The sequence below is a fragment of the Aethalodelphis obliquidens genome, unplaced genomic scaffold, assembly GCF_003676395.1.
Source record: "Aethalodelphis obliquidens isolate GAN/ISIS:26980383/991018 unplaced genomic scaffold, ASM367639v1 scaffold23, whole genome shotgun sequence".
NCBI lineage: Eukaryota > Metazoa > Chordata > Mammalia > Artiodactyla > Delphinidae > Aethalodelphis > Aethalodelphis obliquidens.
In genome coordinates, this window is record NW_020837967.1 from 13,989,945 (window position 1) to 14,012,349 (window position 22,405).

The window sequence follows — 22,405 nt, forward strand, 5'->3', positions numbered from 1 at the left end:
ACTCACATACCCCACATTCAGTATCCCCTGTTATTAACACCTTACATTAATATAGTACATTTGTTACAATTCATAAACCAACACTGGCATATTATTCTTACTAAAGTCCACAGGTTATTCAGATTTCCTTAGTTTTTGCCTAATGTCTTTATCCCATCCAGCATACCACATCACATTTACTTGTCTTGTCTCCTTAGATTCCTCTTGGCTGTGACAACTTCTCAAACATCTCTTGTTTTCGAGGACCTTGACAGTTTTAAGGAGTACTGGTCAAGTATTCTGTAGGATGACCTTCCATTGACATTGATCTGATGTTTTCATCATGAATAGACTGGGATTATGGGTTTGGAAGAGGAAGAGCACAGAGGTAAAGTGTCACTATATAAGGTTACCAACTATCAATGTGACTTGTCACTACTGAGGTCCTTGTTCCCCTGGCTGAGGCAGTGTCTGTTGGGTTTCTCCACTATAATGCTCTTCTTTCCTCACCCCCACCCCTGGGGAACTTTCCGTATTGTACTCTTTGGAAGAAAATCACTATGCACAGCACACACTTAAGGAGTGGGGAGTTATGCTCCCCCCGCCACCCCTCCCTGAGCGCCTACCTTCTTAAAAAATTAAATGTCCTTAAGTATGTTTCTTAAATAAGTAGGCCACTGGAAACAATTGCATCAATATCCTATTTTCTTATATGTTTTATAATAGGTCTTATATAACAAGGGGAAACAAATCCCCTAAATATAATTTCTAAGATTGTGGTAAAAATATACATTACATAAATTTTACCATCTTAATCCTTTTAAGTGTACAGTTCATAGCGTTAAGTACATTCAGTTTGTTGTGCAACCAATCTCCAGAACTCTCTTCATCTTGCAAAACTGAAACTCTATACCCATTAAATGGCACTTCTACATTCCCCTGCTTCCCCCAGCCTCTGGCAGCCACCATCCATCCTACTTTCTGTTTCTGAATTTGACTATTCTAGGTACCGCATATGAGTGGCATCATACAGTATTTGTATTTTTGTGACAAACTTATTTCACTTAACATAATGTCATCGAGGTTCATCCATGTTGTAGTGTATGTCAGAATGGCCTTCCTTTTCAAGGCAAAATAATATTCCATTGTATGTATGTTCCACGTTTTGCTTATCCATTCATCTGTCAATGGACATTTGGGTTGCTTCCACATTTTAGCTACTGTGAATAATTCTACTATGAACATGGGTGTACAAATATCTCTTTGACACCCTGCTTTCAATCCTTTTGGGTATGTACCCAGAAGCAGAATTGTTGAATTTTATAGTAATTCTATTTTTAATTTTTTGAGGAACCACCATACTATCTTCCATAGTGGCTGCACCAACTTATGTTCCCACCAGCAATGCACAAAACTTTCAATTTCTCCACATCCTCACCAACACTTGTTATTTTCTCCTTGTTGTTGTTGTTGTCTTTCAGGATAGCCAACCTCATGTATATGAGGTAATATCTATTGTGGTTTTGATTTGCATTTCCCTAATGGTTAGTGATGTTGAGCTTTTTCTCATGCACTTATTGGCTGTTTGTATATCTTCTTTAGAGTTTCTACTCAACTCCTTTGTCCATTTTTAATTTTTTTTTGTAGTGGTTGAGGTGTAGGAGTTCTGTATATATTCTATATATATATATATATATCTGATATTAAATCTTTATCAGATATATTATTTGCAAATATTTTGTTCCATTCTGTGGGCTGCCTTTTCACTCTACTGACAGTGCCCGTTGTTTGCAAAGAAGGTTTTAATTCTGATGTCGTTCAATTAATCTATTTTCATTCTTGTTGTTTGTGCTTTTGGTGTCACATCCAAGAAATATAACCACATCCAATGTCATGAAGCTTTCCTCCTATGTGTTCTTCTAAGAGTTGTATAATTTTAGACCTTACACTTAGGTATTTGATTTACTTTGAGTTGATTTTTATATGTGGTGTAAAGTAGGCGCCCAACTTCATTCTTTTGCATGTGGATATCCAGTTTTCTTCACACCATTTATTGAAAAGACTGTCTTTTCCACATTAAACGGTCTGGGCACTCGTTGAGAATCATTGACCATACCCACAAAGGCTTATATCTGAGTTCCCTATTCTCCCTCAATGTTAATTTTAAGAGAGAAAAAATTTTCAAGATTTTATATACGGTATGAGTTCAGGTATTATTTTAATGTTATAAAAAATGTTATTTAACAAATAAAAATAATGCATGTTCATTACAGATAATAAAGAACTTACTTATAGAAAGTAAAGTATAAAAAAGACAAAAATCACTGATAATCTTATTTTGGTGTATTCTTATTTTGGTGTAATCTTATTTTGGTATAGATCTATAAATATTTCTTGATGGTATTCACCATCAAGAAATATTTGTAGATCATCTATGTAAGTAATTCAGTCTCATTACAAAATTGGGATCATGCTTTTTGATAGTTTTGAATCTAGCTTCTTATACCTAATGCAATATTTTAACATTGTCCAAAGGCTTTTTTTCCTGAAACACATTTTGTAAATGGCTGTATAGTATTCCAATGTTTAAATAACATACCATAATTTATTTCACCATTTCCACTAGTGTTGCATATTTTATCTTGTTTGTAATTTCTCACTATTATAAATAATGTTTCAGTAAACATCACTGTACTTAAATTTGTACATATACTTATTATTATAACCTTAGGCATACACTACTTTAATAACAACAATGAAGAATTTTGCTAGAAGAAAGTAAAACTTTGCTCTAGATTCTTATATGTTGGCTCTTTCTAGAATGGCTTTCCTCAGTGGTATTCAAAACTGACTTTCCACAACTTTAAACATAGCTTTTTATCACAGAGATTAGATTTTCCTTTATAGTTATGCATACTTTCAAAATAACAGGACCACTATTTGTGTTCCTCCAATGGTGGATTCCAGATTAAAATTCTTAAGATTTTAGAATATATTATTTGGGAAACCAAGGAATCATCATCTCTTACTATACCTTTTGATCTCAAATCTCACCTTGGTTTTAAAGTTTAAAATGTATTTTCAAAACTAAAAAATTAATTTTAATGCCAAAATTTCTAGAAGGTTGTTTTTGTTTAATGTTTTTTAATGGGTGGGGGTAGAAGTGCATTTTATTTGCTTATAGACAAAAGTAAACACTTCAAATAAATAGTAAATTTCTCATATTTTCTGGCTTAATAGCACAAATTTATTTGTCCCAAGTCTATCATGGATGATTAAGTCAAAAGTGAGTAGGCATGGAAAACTGATTTCTCATTTCCATTATTTTTCCCAATCTTTATGTGTAAATACTTATCTGATAGGGTTTGGTAGCAAATTTATTTTTGAGTCCTGATCTATGACAACTTAAAATTCACATTTCAACCTAATAATCCATATGTTTACAATTTAAAAGTTACATTTTGGTGACTGGGATAAACACAAGAGGAGGTTTCTGGGATGCTAACATTATTTTACATATTGACCAAGATATTGATTACAAAGGTGTGTTTATTTTGTAAAAATTTCTTCAGTTGTACTCCTAATGATTTGTGCACATTTCGGTATGTATTTAAGCTTAATAAAGAGTTTCTTTTAAAATTATATTTTAAGAGTTTTCTTAAGGATATGAGTCTCTACATTTTGTAGTTTAAATACTGAACAACGAAAATTCGAGTGGCTTCTCTTAAAAATTTAAGCTATGAAAACAATTTAAAACTGAGCTGTGTACTACGATTTTACAGATATAGTTTATTCTCACATCATTCTTGTAAGTTCAACAATTATTTTAAAAAGAGTGGATATATGTATAACTGACTCACTTTGCTGTACAGCAGAAACACATTTTAAATCAACTATACTCTAATAAAAATTAATTTTAAAACCCACAAATACATGTAAAATAACACACACACAATTTTCAGTATGCAAAAACACAGACTGCATGGACACCACCAAAGGGGCTCAACATGAAGCACTTTAAATGAAGTGCTGCAGCTGATAAAATTAACATTCTTAATTATTTAAAAGGTTTCAACTTCTTAAACTATTTTCTAGTTAAATGCATTATGGCTTCTTCTACCACCAATTTACCCCTGCTCTGCTGGTTGTAGCAATAAGTTGAACATTTCAGGCATCACCTCCACCAAAATTCAGAGAAATAAAATTAAAATTCATGTTGGCATTACTCATTAGGATATATTATGAATGCAGAAAAAAGGTAGTTGTGTTTCTCTGGCAGCTTAACGTCTTATTCCCCCTAAACCTTGTATCATATGACATCAGATACAGGTGTTAACAAATGAACACAGAAACGTATTAGCCATGTGGTCTCCTCCCAGCCTCCATTATCTAAAGAAATGCTACAATATAAAAAACACTTTAAATTATTAATTATTTTAAATCACATGACTATTACCTTCTCTAACAAGTTTGCATAAACCACAGCACTTGATTCACCTTTTACTGCATTACTTCAGTGAGTTTCCCTCTGATTTTATATATGAAGTTTAAGTATACAGATGTTTATCAGGAACATATTTACATGCTCAGATGCTCAGCAAAGCCTTTTAAATGCTCTTCAGCCTTTAACTAATGTCCTAAATGATCTCAACATATTCTGGGCTTGGTTGGTACTACAGACCCAAGAAACTAGGAACAAAATAACGCTCGCCAGAAATAGCATTTATTACAACATCTATACCCAATACACATTGTACAGAGCCAACACATCCATAAATAATTAAGCAACTAAAAAAAATGTTTCCCACCTATCTTATCTGTATGCAACAGCCTAGCATAAAGAAATTCACTAAGTACCTGCCCACATAATAAAATCAACTACTTACATTAGAGGGCGGTTTTGCAGTCCTCATCCCACCTCCATTCTCATGTAATCCTCTCTCTCTATTTTCTGGCCACTAAATCCCATTAATCTCCCCAATAGGGTGAAGTAGAACATACTTAGAAATTTAGGATCAAGTTTAAAACTACCACCTAGGCATCTGTCAAGTGCAGATACTGGTATTCTCTCACAAATGGGTCCTAAAATAGGGGTCTGTCTGGGCTCCCCAACTGCCAAACATCAGCCTGGGGTCCAAGAATCCCTAGACACCAGATTAGCCCCCATCGCTTGGCTTGAACCAATTCTTCTTTCTCTTTCTCTTCCATATTTTCTCTGGGCTATTCCAACCTGCCTTTATTGCTAATCTTGTCTTCTCTACACAAATGCTATCAAACTGTTTTCCAAAGACATGTTCCACATGAAGATTTCATGTTCCCACACAGTTTTCATTTCAATAAAATGAAGCGGCACATGACTTAATGCCCTTCCGTATTCCATGAATATTCAGTGGGGTTTTTTCTCTCCTTCGTGAGATTTGGAACAAAATATTAATGAAACTTCAGAAAAACCAATTAAAGTATCACCTTTGGTTTTAAATTAACAAATCAATCAAGTAGCTCTATTTTAGAGGAGAGAACTTCTGGGTAGGTAGTACAGGAGTGAGAAGCATGGGGCTCTGAAGCCTGACAACTCGAGTTTAAATCTGCACTGTGCTAGGCACTAACTGTGACCAGGCAAATCACTCAATTGCACGGAGCCTCAGTTGGCTCACCAATACAGTGGAAACAATAGGACCTCCCTGGGAGAGTTGTTGCACGGATCTCACACTTGCATCCAGGAAAGCACTTAGAATCGTGCCTAGCAAGTAGTAAGCACTCAAAAAATGTTAGCCTTTATTAATATGCTAACGTGGGGGAAAACATAAAGCAGAGCATAACTACATACTTGCAGGAATAAGACATACCACTTTTCTCCAGAACCGTCTTTCAAATTAATCTGTGGCCAAGACTAATTATTATGGTGAAACTGATTACGTCACCAAGGCAGCATATATTTAGAGAACAATGTACAAGGTAACGATTTTGGAGAGTTTTGCATTTTTTGTGAAATAAATGGTAATATGCTTACAGAATGTCGAAGCAAAATATGTTAGCAGTTTCACTTTAATCTTTCTCATAATTTGGGGGTTTTTTAAGTGTAAAAAAAGTTTTCTCCCTTTCTGAATATATGGGACATTTTGCAGGTTTACTCTATTCTCTATTAAATTCTAAAACTTTAGTAGAAAAAGTAACCTATAACATACAAATGCTCTTACAAGAGTGTCCACACAAAGGCTTTATGACAAACATTTCTTAGTTTACCAATGCGAGGGTTAGTCCAAGTTAAATTATGGGAATATTTGTTTACGCTGACGGGGAACAGACGAAATGCTGCACAATTTAACATTAGTTTAAAAAAAAAAAACCAACAGATAAAAAACGTGGAGCGTTTTAAGTCAACGTACAGCTTGAACTTGACACTAAATACATACAGTCAGTCGACCTCTGACATCGCAGGGGTCCTGAAGCAGAACCAGGCCAGCTCGGGCCGCGCCTGGAGACGGGGCGGCGAGTTCGAGGCCGGAACGCGGCGGCCGCCCGGCCTCTGCGCGCTCTGGGCGCCGCTGCCTGACCAGGGCCCGCGGGAGCCCGGCCAGGCGGGGCTGGGAGCTGTGGGACGGGGGTTTCGGGAAAGAGCGAGGGGGAAGAGGGCCGGAGTTTAGGAACCCAGGGAGTGGAAGCGAAAGGATGCGGGGGCCTTAAGGAGCTGGACCCACACGCCTGTTCTGGGCGGCAGGAAGCGCCCACCCGGCCGCCGGGGTTGGAGGAGGGGCCCCAGCGCGCCCGGAAGCTGGAGAGCCACCCCCTGCTGGACCGCGAAGTGAGATCCGCGGTTTCTCTTCTCCGGACCCTCGAAATCCACGCCTGCATTGCCCGGAGGCCTCAACTCCATGATTTATGCAAAACTACCGGGCACCGCCTGTAAAAGGGGTAAGCGTCCCTGGGTGGGCTCGAACCACCAACCTTTCGGTTAACAGCCGAACGCGCTAACCGATTGCGCCACAGAGACTCTGATGTGGTGGCGTTCTCCAGCCATAACCTTTATGAAGAATAATAAAGGCAGCGTGTGACTGTTCGTTTCTTTTCTGCTCCCTGATGCCTATAATTAAAATCAGATTTTTCCACTTAACATTTCTAACCCTTTAACTCTATTTTCCACCTTTAAAGCATATTGGAAAACTATAAAATACAGCAAGATCAAGCAGAATTTCAGATTGCAACGTGTATTAAAATACTGCTGTTCCCCCCCACCTCCCCACCCCTCCCATTTGGAACGTTTTGTTTCAGGGAGATAACTATTTATTATGTTTGTTTTATAGGGAAATAAAAATTTTAATCTTTAATCTTATGAGTTGAGAAACTTTCCTTTTATTTCAAACTCTTTGTCCAGTACTTTGCTCACTCATCTTCATAATTTACTTGCGTAGCATTCCCAAGGTCATCTGAATTGTATTTGCCTTGTTTATTTTTATTTTCAGGTATTATTAAATACGTATATGCACTTCCTATTTGTTGTGTACTAACCTATAGTACAATTACTTGTCACTATTTTTTTTTTGTTACTTGTAAAGGACATTGGGGGAAAAGCTACAGTCACATTCTTTCATCCCTGTACGCTGTAGTTCATTGCTAAATCCGCTCTTGTTTTTTCCTTGGAATTAGCCTATACACCCACATTTGAGCCATGCCACTTAAAACGTACATTTCATGGGATATATATAACCCAATTTGAGGAAAGAGAAGTTAGAGAAGAAAAAAAGTATGATTTATGACTAACGCCTGAAAATCCCTAACACAGAAACACCTCTGGCAAACGTTACATCCCTGTAAATACCCTACATGAAAATCTTACCCTTTGTGTGAATAGTTCCTGATGCCTTTTGAGGTACTCTTCAAAACTCCAGGCACTTTTTTCTCCTATTCCCGCCTCAGAGAACTGCTAGTTTCCACTTGACAACTCTGTACTTAAACTTTTAAGTTACTAAATTGCTCTGTCCAGAATCCCTTGAGAAAGAATTCGTATCATGATTTATAGAAGTTGTATGCGACCTGCATTAGTCCAGTCAACATTTTGAGTTCCTGTGGCTTGTTAAGACAACTTAAATTGGCTTTGGAACCAATTAGTGGAGTTCCTTGAAAGCGCTGAGATATCAAACAGCTGTGAATTCATACCGAGCTGTACCACTCTGGTCTCAAAAAACTTTTAGAAGTGCACTTGAAAATTTTAAATTTGAAAAAAAAAAAATCTAGGAAGCACTTATAAAGAATATATAATGAGTCTGATTTCGTTATATGATGCTACGTTCATACTTTATGTTTTATGTACCTGTTAATATGAGCTAAAACTATTAGGCACTGGTTTTTCTTCTCTGAATACCAAAATGAGTATTCTCTCCTCTGCTACTGTGCTTGTGACTACTCAGTTAGAACAGACTGCGACTAGTACCTCACCACCCCTTCATTCAATATTTACTCTGCCGCTTAGAATATTAGGAACAGTTCTACTCATGTGACTATCTTAAGCTCCAATCTCTTTTCCTCACTTCAGTCATCATACTAACATTTTAACTTCTAAAAAAGAGAGATGTTGAGAAACAGTTGATGAGAAAAAAATAATTCAGAAAGAAATAATTAGCTCATTGTATGCTAAAAATTTTTTTCTATGTGAGGATCATTGTTTGTTTAAAATTCAGCCTGGTTCTGTAGTTGTTAATTTTTTTTTTTTTTTTTTACGGTACGCGGGCCTCTCACTGTTGTGGTCTCTCCCGTTGCGGAGCACAGGCTCCGGACGCGCAGGCCCAGTGGCCATGGCTCGCGAGCCCAGCCGCTCCGCGGCATGTGGGATCCTCCCGGACCGGGGCACGAACCCACATCCCCTGCATTGGCAGGTGGACTCTCAACCACTGCGCCACCAGGGAAGCCCAGTTGTTAATATTTTTAAGAAAATAAATTGTTCTGTCCACGGTTCATTAGCTTTGCCTTTTGGTCTCTCCATTTGTAAATACTTCAAAAGAACATATAAATATTAAACATATTGAATGGAATATCAACATTTCACTCCAATTACGTATATCAAATGCAGCTTTTATGCAAAATGCCCATTTACAAAAATAAAAGCATGTGTTGTCATCTAAATCTTTGTAATTGTCTCATTTTAGGCCTTAATATCTATGCCCAATTTTTAAAGACAAATTAAGCCCACTGCATTAACTTTATTATTTATTTATTTTTGGCTGCACTGGGTCTTCGTTGTGGGCTTTCTCTAGTTGCGGGGAGCAGGGACTTCTCTTCATCGTGGTGCCCAGGCTTCTCACTGTGGTGGCTTCTCTTTGTTGCGGAGCACGGGCTCTAGGCGCACGGGCTTCAGTAGTTGTGGCTCGCGGGCTCTAGAGCGCAGACTCAGTAGTTGTGGTGCACAAGCTTAGTTGCCCCGCCAGCATGTGGGATCTTCCCGGAGCAGGATAGAATCCGTGTCCCCTGCATTGGCAGGTGAATTCTTAGCCACCGCATCACCAGGGAAGCCCTGGATTAACTTTAGAAACATACATCATTTTTCCTGAAATTTCAGGGTAACCCACAACAAATGATTCTTAAAGCTTCATTAATACTTAGGTCTTTATAATCGCTAAAAGTGAAAAGGACTGGGCATCTTGCCCCCTTTTTGTATATCATACACAATGAACTGCAACTTTAACTTTTCCAAGAATGTGCCCTATCAAAGAAGCTGACCTCTGCAGATTAATGGGCCTGTATATTTTATTTCCTTCTTAGAGAGGAAAAAAAGAGAGAACATCTTGCAAATGGGATCCACCTGTCTTGACATCCAAGGCAAGATGGACTACACTGATTTATAGACCTTCCTGGAAGCATGAATCCAAGGCTATCAGAAGATGTGCCTCCAGCTTCAAACCAACAGAAGAGGCAACTCACAGGATTTCCATTAACACAACTGTGCATGACCTTAATTCTTTTCAATTCCTGTATTTCAAAAGGATTGAGTTGTTAAAAATGAAAAATCCAGTTAGAATGTAAAAAGAAATCAATGAGTTAGAGAAATCATCTCAATAAATGGAAGATTGTGGCACCAGGAAATCAGTTAAAAGAGAATGCTGGGGACTTCCCTGGTGGTCCAGGGGGGTAAGATTCCGCGCTCCCAATGCAGGGGACCCAGGCTCAATCCCTGGTCGGGGAGCTAGATCCTGTGTGCATGCCGCAACTAAGAGTCCACATGCTGCAACTAAAGATCCCACATGCCGCAGCTAAGACCTGGCGCAGACAATATTAATTAATTTAAAAAAGAGAGAGAATGCTGAATCGGGAGTCTCTAAGAGCAAGAGAAGAACTATGAGACCAATTTTCAAAACTAACTGAAGTCACATTTTAAAACTGATGTATAGTAAAGGGGAGTCAAATCCTTCCAACCAGGCTCAAGCTTAAATGGTATTTCCTACTCACTAAAAGTATCATCTCATTCAAAATTGTTGACTAAGGGTCAGTTACCAATTTAGCAGGCCAGTAGCAGCATGACACAGAGCAGTATCCATAGAGCATACTTCTCCCATAGTTGACCACTAAATTGGGTCTACACATAAAGTAAGAAAATTGAGACAGGTATATTAGACTATCATATCTGTTTTTCCATCATTTTAAAAATTGTGTCAGCTGGGAAATTTTGTGAAATTATTCAGACAATAATCTCCATTTTATTTTTAATTAAACAGACATGGTATATGAGAAAAGGCAAACTAAGGCAGAAATAATACTGATATTCTATTCTAATGGGTTCAATCAAAATTATTAAAAATTATAGGTTTTTTTCTTCATGAACCTCTCTTTTGGAGGTAGAAATCATTTTTGATGGTTTTACCAAATAATCCAGAATGAAAATATTAATCATTGCTTATCTCAGTAGTGAAAAAGTATGATTTGCTAACAATATCGATGATTTCAACTGTGTCCAGACCAATAGAATCCTTGATCCAGCTAGAAATGGTGGGGAGTGGAGGGTCTGGGAGCAGCACAGATTTCCACTTTCTTCAGTAGCATGGGAAAACTGCTCCAGGAAGACCCTATGGGTATCTCAGAAACTTTCATGGGTTCTACCTCTCAGTCCGCCACTTGACCACACCACCATCCATGAGGTAGCCACAGCCTTTTATTTTCCATGATGTGTTCGTGTTCACAGGAGCAGTTGGAGGCAAGTTTTTTGGTATCCCGCCTATACAGTGAATGCACTGACAAATTCCCAGTCCTGCCTTTGTGAACTCACCCATTAGAAATTAACTTTAAAAAATTCAGAACAGGGCTTCCCTGGTGGCTCAGTGGTTGGGAGTCCGCCTGCCGATGCAGGGGACGCGGGTTCGTGCCCCGGTTCGGGAGGATCCCACGTGCCGCGGAGCGTATGGGCCCGTGAGCCATGGCCACTGAGCCTGCGCGTCCGGAGCCTGTGCTCCGTAACGGGGGAGGCCACAACAGTGAGAGGCCCGCGTACCGCAAAAAAAAAAAAAAAAAAAGAATAAAGAGAATGAGCAGACGCCAAAGGGAGATTCCATTCGAACTCAGAGACCACAGAATTAATAATAGCTGCCCTGCCTTAGTCAGAGACCCTATTGGAAAATAACACATTATATTTCTTTCGCTTCCAAATTGTCGTACAGATGCTATTTAAATTTTTCAAAGATCAGTAGTTCTGTTTAAAAGAAATGAAAGAAAAATAACATCTTAAATCAATCAGAGGGTATAATTTAGATGAAACCAGAGGATCCAAACCTGCGGTCATTAAGGCCAAGATGCTTTATTCAGGAGAAATACCAGTCACTGGCACAGCACTTCTTCCAGGGAGTCCCACTGAAGGCAGAGTGAAAAGTAAAACCACTGCCCCATTTCCACAGTTCCAATAAAATTTCAGGTATGAGGAGTGCGTACAGACCAAAGCCCTGGGAATAGCCTCCTCCTTGCAGCTACTTCCTGTAAATGGATAGGAAACCTTGAATTAAAGTCAACCAAATCACTGAGGAGATGGTACCTGGTAAAGAGCTGGTAGTCAGTGAACTGTTCACTCAATGAATAGTTAACCATAGCATCGTTAGAATTTTTGAAGGCATATAAACGTTACCTTAGGTAATTTTTTAATTAAAAAAATAAAGCAAGCTCAAGTAAATCCATATTTGAAAGGTTTGGTAGTATTACAACATGATTCATCCTAGAACACTGTAAATAACAAGTGCTCTTGTATAAAGTATGATCCCACCAAAGGATGTTCTTCAAATATGAGAGATCACGAATAAAGCACTAGCCCAGTGCCCTGTGTTTATGATGTAGAGTAAAAGTTATCTTTTCCCTGTGGCCCTTTAAGGACACTATCACTCTTCCAGCAGCCCAAGTTGAAATCCTGACATCATCGCAGGGGACACGGGTTCGAGCCTTGGTCCGGGAAGATCCCACATGCTGCAGAGCAAATAAACCCGTGCACCACAACTACTGAGCCTGAGCTCTAGAGCCCACCAGCTACAAATACTGAGGCCGCATGCCACAACTAATGAAGCCTGCACACCTAGAGTCCGTGCTGTGCAACGAGAAGCCAGCGCACTGCAACGAAGAGTAGCCCCCGCTCGCCGCAGCTAGAGAAAGCCCCTGCGCAGCAACGAAGACCCAGCGCAGCCAAAAATAAAAATAAATAAATAAATAAAAATTTTAAAAGATAAAGGCTTTTCTTATATTGGGTCAGTCACAAAGTCATAGATTCTACCTTTGCAACATCTCTGAACTTTGACTTTGTCTCCTCCTTTCCACTAAATACTTTTTTTAATTTTTATTTATTTATTTTAATTTTGGCTGCGCTGGGTCTTCGTTGCTGCGCAGGGGCTTTCTCTAGCTGCGGCGAGTGGGGGCTACTCTTCGTTGCAGTGCGCTGGCTTCTCGTTGCACAGCACGGACTCTAGGTGTGCAGGCTTCATTAGTTGTGGCATGCGGCCTCAGTATTTGTAGCTGGTGGGCTCTAGAGCTCAGGCTCAGTAGTTGTGGCGCACGGGTTTATTTGCTCTGCAGCATGTGGGATCTTCCCGGACCAAGGCTCGAACCCGTGTCCCCTGCATTGGCAGGCGGATTCTTAACCACTGTACCACCAAGGAAGTCCCTTCACTACTTAATATTAATCCAATACATTCCATGTTCCAATTTCCCTACATAAAACGTAAGCTCCAATAAATGTGTACCAAGAATAACATTTAATGAGCATTTACTGTCAGATACATGCATTCTATTTATCTTTCATCTACTCTGTAAGATGGATACTATTGTTATACCCATTCTATGGATAAAGGAACTAAGGCTTATAATGGTTTAAAATTTAAACCCCAAGCCTATTTAAACTTTAAATAACTTGCCCAAGGTACCACCTGCTGTTCCTTGTTGCTGTACCTTTTTTTTTTTCCACTCATCCCTGTACTTAGAATATCCTTCGTTCGTCATCTTGCCTATTAAAGCCTTACTTCTCCTTCAAGCTCATATAGTGGCCTCATCCTATGAAACCTTTCTTGATCCCTCCAACTAGATAAAATTTTTCCCTCTTGTAAACCATCTAGCACTTTTTCCTTGGCCAAACCTCACATTATATTGTGGCCATGTCTGCACCTATTGAATCTCCGTTCTAACCTATATACTCCTTGAGGTCAGAAATGTTATCCATCTTTATACCTCCCACAGCACTTGACTTAGTCATGATAAATAAATGTACTGAATAATTGAAATAATAGTGAAAGTGAAAGAGCTATCTATATTCAATATTTGTTCTAAAATATTAGTGGAGTTTACAGGTTCCTAATATGAAGCTGACTAAAAAATTAGTACTAGAGATTATCAAAGGAAGCAATAGGAATCCCAAGCTGATCAAAGAAGAGACTAATAAGAATCCAAATCGACTGTCTCTAGAAAAACTTTAACATTTTTTTAAAGTTTAAAATACTGCTATTTCTAAAGGTGATTTTGGTACCGTTAAGGCTGAAGTGCTTTTCTAGACTTATTCATTTAACAAACACATATATAAGACTTTGTTTCAGGCACTGTTCCAAGGCCTTTGCAAATATTTACTCATTCAAATTTTATAACAACCTTGTGAAGTAGGTTCCATTATTATCATCCCTGTTTTACAGGTAGAGAAACTAAGAAGTTAAGTAACTTACCCAAAATCACACAGCTAGTAAGTGACAGGGAGAGTTCAAATTCAGGCATTCTTCTCCAGACAACTCACTTAACTGCTAGTCTATCCTGCCTCTTTTTTTTTTTTTTTTTTTTTTAGTGCACAGTAATTCTTGAGTACTGTACAATGGACATTTTTAAAAATAATTTGGAGACTTTAAAAATCTTCCACTAGTTTAAAGGTTTTTTAAACATGATTTCAGACTTAAAAGTTACAAGAATAGTACAAAGAATTCAAATTTCCCAAATGTTAGTATCTTACTACACTGACTTTATCCTTTTCTCTTTCTTTCTCTCAATATTTAATTTTTTCTGATTTGTTTAAGAGTAAATTGCAGATGTAATAGCCCCTAAATACTTCAGTGTGTTTCCTAAAGTTAAGGAATTCTGTTACATAACCACAGAACAATGATCAAAATTAGGACCTTAACATTGATACGGCACTATTAGGGTTAGGACTTAATCTGTAGATCTTATTCCAATTTCACCAGTTGTTCCAATAAGGTCCTTTATTGCAAAAGAAAATTTAAGATCGTAATTTGCATGTCATTGTCCTGTCTTTCAGTTTTCTTTAATCTGTAACAGTTCCTGAGTCTGTGTCTCTTTCTGTCTCTTACATACCATAACTTGGACATTTCAGCAGAGTACAGGCCAGTTATGTTGTAAAATGTCCTTAAATGTCAGGTTGTCTGGTGTTTCCTGATGACTAGATTCAGGTTAGGTGCTTTTGCTCCCTCTAACACATTTAGTATACTGGATACTGTAATATCAATCTGAAATAATGGTAAAATGAAAAAAAAAAATGAGGCTAGAAGAAGCACAGAGAGATGAGTGATGTCGATCATGAGTCTGGCAGAAACAGAACTTCTCAGGATTCCTCAACATCACATGTAGAGTCTCAACTATTTAAACAGGAATATTCTTGAAATAATAATTTAAATTTTATTTTAAAGTCCGCTAACTGTACCTCTTCTTTGTTTGTTTCAGTTATATGTTCACTGAATCACTATGACCTGACACTTCATCTACTGAGAAATAGCCACCAGAAAGTGGAACAACCGTTGCCTATGATTTTTGGGTGGGATGAAGCCCTCAGTGAATGGTCATTGAGTTTTGTGGTTCAAAAATAAAATCCTTGGGTTTTCCTGGTGGCGCAGTGGTTGAGAGTCCGCCTGCCGATGCAGAGGACACGGGTTCGTGCCCCGGTCTGGGAAGATCCCACATGCTGCAGAGCGGCTAGGCCCGTGAGCCATGGCCGCTGAGCCTGCGCGTCTGGAGCCTGTGCCCCGCAAGGGGAGAGGTCACAAAAGTGAGAGGCCCATGTACCGCAAAAAAAAAAAAAAGTTTGTCTAAGTTCACAAGGCATAACAAATACATATTTCTTTAAAATTAATAATTTGAAGGCTTTTGCTTGAAGTCGTACACTAGGTTTTAAATTAACATTAAGCATTCTAACAATAAGAAATTGAAGGTCTCAGTTCATAATTGACTTTTTAACTGCTTCACAGAATACACAGAGAAATTGCCAAAGCCCATATCATCAACGTAAAAGTAGAATTATATAAAAGGTTCATGCAGGTGAGCACTTAAATTTAGATTTATGCATATAATTTACTTATTTTAGATGGGAGACTTTAATGCAAGGCTTCTTTTTCAATAAGGTATGAAAGAAAATCCAAACTGACAAGTCTCTTGAATTATCAAGTAATTTGAGAATAAGAATGTCTTCAATGTAATTCACTTTACAGTTCTGGAATTGCAGTTGCGGTACTGGCATGAGGATAGACATAGAGATCATGGAATAGAATTGAAAGCCCAGATACCTGTAACCAACTGATTCTCAACAAGTGTGCCAAGGCAATTCAATATGGAAAGAATAGTCTTCAACAAATGGTTCTGGGACAGCAACATATCCACATGCGAAAGAATGAAGTTGGATCCCTAACTCACACCATATACAAAAATTAACTCAAAATGGATCAAAGACCTAAATGTAAGAACTAAAATCATAAAACTACTAGAAAAAACCGTTGGCCTTAATTTTCATGACCTTGGATTGGGCAACAATTTCTTAAAAAAAAAATACAAGCACAAGTAAAAAAAGAAAAAAATAGATAAATTGGATGTCATCAAAATTGAAAACTTTTGTGCTTTAAAGTTCCCTGTCAAGAAAGTGAGGGGAAAAAAACCCCACAGAATGAAAGAAAATATTTGCAAATTATATATCAGATACGAGTCTAACATCCAGAATATATCAATATAAAAACTCTTACACTGCAATAATGAAAAGAAAAATAGCCCAATTTAAAAATGGGCAAAGGATTTGTAGACATACCTTGGAAGAAGATATACAAATGGCCAACAGACACATGAAAAACTGCTCAGTATCATTAGTCATTAGGGAAATGTAAATCAAAGCACAATGAGATATCACTTCACATCTGCAAGGATGCAATAATAAAAAAAGATGGACAACAACAAGTGTCGACCAGGAGGTGCAGAAACTGGAACACTTCTACACTTCTGGTGAGAACGTAGAGTGATACTGCTACTTTGGAAAACAGTTTGATGGGTCCTCAAAATGTTAAACATAGGGCTTCCCTGGTGGCGCAGTGGTTGAGGGTCCGCCTGCCGATGCGGAGGACACGGGTTCGTGTCCCGGTCTGGGAAGATCCCACACACCGTGGAGGGGCTAGGCCCCTGAGCCATGGCCGCTGAGCCTGCGCGTCCGGAGCCTGTGCTCCACAACGGGAGAGGCCACAACAGTGAGAGGCCCGCGTACCGCAAAAAACAAACAAAATGTTAAACATAGAGTCACCATATGACCCAGCAATTTTACTCCTAAGCACTTGAAAACATAGGGCCACACAAAAACTCATACAATAATGTTCACAGCAGCATTATTCACAATAGCTCAAGATGGAAACAACCTAATCCATTAACTGACGATTTGACAAGCAAAATGTGCTATGTCCAGTTCATGGAATATGATTTCACCATAAAAAGGAATAAAGTATTGACACATGCTATGAGATGAATGAACCTTGAAAACTTCACGCTGTTTTTTGTTTTTTGTTTTGTTTTGATTTGTTTTTTCATGCAAAGGTAAAGAAGCCAGACTCAAAGACCACATATTGTATGGTTCCATTTGTATGAAATGTCCAGAATAAGCAAATCTACAGAGAAAGCAGAAGCCAAGGACTGGAGAATGGGGGACTGGAGGATGACTGGTAATGGGCATGGGGTTTCTTTGAGGAACGATTAAAATATTCTGGGATTAGATAGCGATGATGGTTGCACACTCTGTAAATACCCTTAACTGTACACTTTAAAGGAGTGAATTTTATGGTATGCAAATTATATCTCAATTAAAATAAGTAAAAACAGGAAACATAACTGTGCCTTTGAATTGTTTACTAGTGTAGAAATGAAGGCACAGAGAATTAGCAAAAGTGCCCAAAGTTATCAGGGGAACCTGCGTTCTGATTTGCAAATCTGTGTATTCTAATCTACTGTTCACTGTGACTAGCGGGGTCTAACCCAACTCCCGTGTTGAAACTGTCACCTGGTTTCCGGTTAATTACTGAAATTTGATGACAAATCTGGCAGGAAACATTTCCTTACCTACTCACTCTGTAAAATGCAGTGGCTTGATATCTAAATCTACCTCTGTATTATCAGTTTATTTAGGATCAAATTTTAAATCAGTACACGGTGACTGAAAACCTTGCACATGCCCAGTCCCATGCACGTTTCTGGAAATGCAGAACTCAACGTCAGAAAGTCAGGGAATTAGAGATATAGATTGAGAAATCAAGTGTCTGGTGGTGCTGGTTTAAGTCCTAAGATGGGAGGAAATTGCTGGGGAAGAGCAAGCAGAGAAGAGAGGAACTAGAACGGAACCCAGGGAACAGATGTTTCAGAGCCGTCAGAGATCAGCCTGCCAGTGACAGGCACTGATAAGAAGTGGTTAGTGAATGATAGAGGCAAGAGAAAGCTACCCTACCTGATAGGAAACCTTGTATCTTATCACATTACATTGTTATTATCTGTTTACATGACTGTCTCCCTTGCTCCTTGGGTTTCTGCCTCCCTCTACTGCAGAAAAGTATTTCAATAAGTCACCAAGACCCTCCAAATTGTCAGACTCCATGGACTTTCACCACTCCTTCTTACTTTATCACCGTATTGTATTTGATACTGTAAACAGACCATTACCTTATTTTTTCTTAAAATGTGGGCATAAAAATGGTGCTCCTCTCCTGGGGGCCCAGAATGGGCGGCTCCTTGGACATAAGGCTGAGTTGGTGCTGCAGAGAACCCTCCTTGGACGTGTGCCATTCACCTCTCCCGAGCCCCTCACCCTCCCAACTCCACCGTCTCCACTGCAGCACGAAGATCAGTCAGAGTTCTTTGTGATGCTGCCCCTATGAAGCTCTACCCAGGGGATCCCACCACAGGAAACAGTTAGACCCAGACGTCCATAGAACAGAATGGTAAGAGTAGAGTCCTGGCTTCATCCAAACACACTGCCTTGTACAAGCTTCGTGACCCCTCTCCTGGTCCTATCCCCTTTGCAGGAGCCTCTTCCTCCGTTGACTGTCTAAACACTGGCCTGCTTCCTCCCTAGTCTCATGGTGCCAACCCCAATCTCTATATAAACAACTTATCAATTTACATTTCTCTTCCAGAACTGCTCCTGAGGTCCAACACCATATATCCATCTTGTCCTTAAGAAACCTCTCAAATTCAACATGCCAAGAAAAGGAACTCTTTCTCCCAAGACATGTTTTTCCTACATTTCTATTATGATGTACCCTTTAACCCAACCTGCAATCTAGGAATCATCCTATCTCTTTCCCTCTCCCAAAACCGACTGATAAGGTAATCCTATCCACTCTACCTCCATAAGATATCTTAGATCCAACAGCATTCTCATTAGTGTGCGGCATGTTACAGCCTAATCACTTCTTCCGTAAACTGCTGCCATTAACTCCCTACCTCCCATCATGCCTTTACCCCATACAAGCCTCCAATTCACTGAAAGAGTGATCTTTCGAAAACACAAAACTGAATAGTTAATTTACTAAATGAAAAAGTTTCAATAACCTATACCATGGTTCCCACACTATGCACAAGTCACCCTTGGGCACCGCAGTGAACTCAGGTTTGCTATAGGCTATTTAATTTTTTTGAGGGAAACGCAGCAACATCTATCAGACACCACACAAACTACCACTATTATGGCATTTGGAACGAACTACGTAATGAATGGAACTGTTATTTCTCTTGGCCTAGGGCATCATGAAAAAATTAGAGAGACACTAAGGGTGCAGTGAACTGAGAAAGTTTGGGTACCTATGACCTACCAAATATCTTCAAACCCTCTAGCATGACATAAACTGGTACCCACCTCTCCAGCTTCATCTCTCTCATCACGCCTTGTCTTCTTCCCTGGTCCTACTCTTCAATCCAGCAGACAAACTTGCATCTCTCCAGACATGTCCTTTCTGCCATCCTGAGTGGTCAGACTCTGGCTCTAAGAGAGTAGAGACATGGCCTACCCAGGGTTTAGGGGTGAGACCGGATACCCTTAAGAGAACACAAGATGAGGTAAACAAACCAAAGAAGTCACTCCACAGCCCCTACACTGGGTGGATTCTGTATGAGTTGGATAATCTGAAGTTAAAAAAAAAAATTGGTTGACTATTCTTCAGAATTTCACATGTATTTGTCAGGCCAAGGAAAGGGGAGAGACCAGCCCCGTGGTCCTCATCTTCTCCCCCTTTTCTATAGAGGTCTGTATTTTTCTAGGGCAGAAGGCAAAGAGGCAACCAACAAAGAAACCGTAAGACTGTCTTTGTTAATGGCTGTACCACCCCTTCCTTCCCCGAAAAGGGGCCTAGCACCTGAGTTATATAAATGACTGCTCTTTTCTCTGTGCCCCACTTTATCTCATTTTATCACAGCACCTCTAATATTTTTGCACTTACCTGTTCACCTGTCTTCTCCACTTGACTATAAACTTGTGGAGGGCCAAGACTATGCCTGATTTGGTTCTGTATTCTCCTCACCTAGCAGAGTGCCTGATACATAGTAAGTGATGAATGGATAGTTGATGAATAAATTTCAAAGAGGGTGTGGGTGAGCCCCACAAGAAGCTCAAGCAAGTTAGAAAATAAAGTGTCCATTAGACTAAAAAGTCCAAAAGTCACTGATGATAGCAGTTAAAGATGTTTCTAGAGAGTGACAGGGACAAACGGGTTTGCACATGCTGAGGTGCAAACTAGGAGACGTGGCAGTGCTTACTAAGTAAAAACCACTCCCGCATTTCCTCCTTGCTATACAGAACTTCAGTTTTCTTTAGGCATCGAGAAGATTCCCTTTGATGTGGAAACATGGGCCCAGTTCCTAAACTATATCAAAATTCTGACTGATGAGATGTAAGAGGAAATCCTTTGGTGGGGTGTTTTTGGAAAATACTTTACCTCCTCTACAAGGCTAAGGCTGATGAAGAATAAACTTTCTGCCTGCCTTCCCACCTTTGCACCCATGGTGAAGATGTGATACTTGAAGTGTAGCAGCCATTCTACAACCATGAGGTAAAGGTCAAGTGAATTTCAGAGCTGTGACATCACTGAACCCCTGAGAAAATATTAGCAACTCTTTACCTACGGACTTCTTGTCACGTTAAAAACAAAAACAACAACAAACAACAACAACAAAAAAAAACCTTCTGTTTCAGCTGGGTTTTCTATTACATTCTAATTTATACAGGAAGAAAGAAAAGAGAGACAAGTGAGTATAGACCCCTCTTTTTAATAAACATAGCACAAATAATACAGATTAGCAGCTAAAAGACAGTTTATTTCAGTTGTCTTTGGAAATGAGGCTGGAAATGCAAGTGTAATGAGGGTACAGGGGCCTCTACTGCCAGAGAAGAGACTTGGACTGTAATTCTGTTGGCATTAGGGAGTCATAAAAGGTTTCTGAGTAAAGTTTTAGGACTTCCAGAAGGTTACTTTGGCATAATGAGCAGGATCCATATGTGCCCAAGGAGTAATGCGTCTCACGGCACTTGCATTTGACATGATTGTATTGGCGTCGCCCACCAATGCATACGGCAGGAGTTCATACCATGTGGGAACGCCCCTCGCTCAGCTCACACATGAGTAAGCGAAACAATAACCATGCTGCTTCCCCATGCTTGTTGGCCTAATACTAACAAACATAAAGTCTCAAAACAAATGAAATATTACATCATTTCAGTGCTGCCATACTATGAATAGTCCCTGGGAAAGTTACAAGCAAACAAAACTTCTGTTAGTGAAAAGTAGCAACGGTAGAAATATACATTGTATGAACTCCTGCCATGTAGAATGAGAACACAAGACCACATATATACTTCCAAAATACCAATTCCTGATAATCTGCACAAAAAAATTAGACGTGCCAAAGTAACATCTTGCATGCTAGGCCTGAGACTGATTTTTCAAAAGTGTTTCTATAATGGTGTGGAAGGTTTTTAATTTACTTCCTTTTAAAAGCATTTTTAATGATTAGATCATATAAGAATAAATGCTCTTATGCTTATTCATAGTTTCAAACATGTTTCTCTCTTCTCACTAAATGTACTCAGAAAACAAATAAGCTTACAACAGAGAAACACCAAACTAGGGAAATCTCTGTGATGTGAACATCATATAACAAACACAGTAGAGGAAAAATACTAAGGAATGGTGTTTACTTTGTCATCATATATGTGAACAACATCCTACAAAGATTATTACTAAGAAAAAGAAAAGTGTCATTGTTTGTTTTTTGCACTAGGAATTGATGTTAGAGATTTTTTAAAAATAAATTTATTTATTTATTTTTGGCTGTGTTGGGTCTTTGCTGCTGCGCTACACACAGGCTTTCTCTAGTTGCACGAGCGGGGGCTACTCCTCGTTGTGGTGCGCGGGCTTCTCACTGCAGTGGCTTCTCTTGTTGCGGAGCCCAGGCTCTAGCCCAGGCTCTACTTCAGTAGCTGTGGCACACGGGCTTAGTTGCTCTGCAGCATGTGGGATCTTCCCGGACCAGGGATCGAACCCGTGCCCCCTGCATTGGCAGGCAGATTCTTAACCACTGCACCACCAGGGAAGTTCCAAAGATTTTTAAATAAATTATAACAATCTTTTTTTCAATACATTTATTTATTACTTACTTATTTTTGTCTGCGTTGGGTCTTTGTTGCTCCTCGCGGGCT

The 22,405-nt window shown here is 39.1% G+C and overlaps 1 protein-coding gene, 1 long non-coding RNA gene and 1 other non-coding gene across 3 annotated transcripts in view; all 3 read right to left on the reverse strand.

Moving 5' to 3' along the window:
* LOC113628333 (translation initiation factor IF-2-like) overlaps positions 1-6,848 on the reverse strand; it is an 86,185-nt gene extending 79,337 nt beyond the window's left edge. Inside the window, exon 1 of the mRNA XM_027121806.1 lies at positions 6,393-6,848. Coding sequence (XP_026977607.1) covers positions 6,393-6,831 — 439 coding nt within the window. The 5' untranslated portion in view covers positions 6,832-6,848. The remainder of the gene's footprint in view (positions 1-6,392) is intronic.
* Positions 6,849-6,896: 48 nt separating this feature from the next.
* On the reverse strand, positions 6,897-6,970 carry TRNAN-GUU (transfer RNA asparagine (anticodon GUU)). The gene has a single exon. It is a non-coding gene; the product is annotated as a tRNA-Asn (tRNA).
* Positions 6,971-11,731: 4,761 nt separating this feature from the next.
* On the reverse strand, positions 11,732-22,038 carry LOC113628334 (uncharacterized). Its single transcript, XR_003436014.1, has 2 exons — positions 19,571-22,038; positions 11,732-11,928 (listed from the first exon to the last, which is right to left on the reverse strand). It is a non-coding gene; the product is annotated as an uncharacterized LOC113628334 (long non-coding RNA).
* Positions 22,039-22,405: the final 367 nt, after the last annotated feature.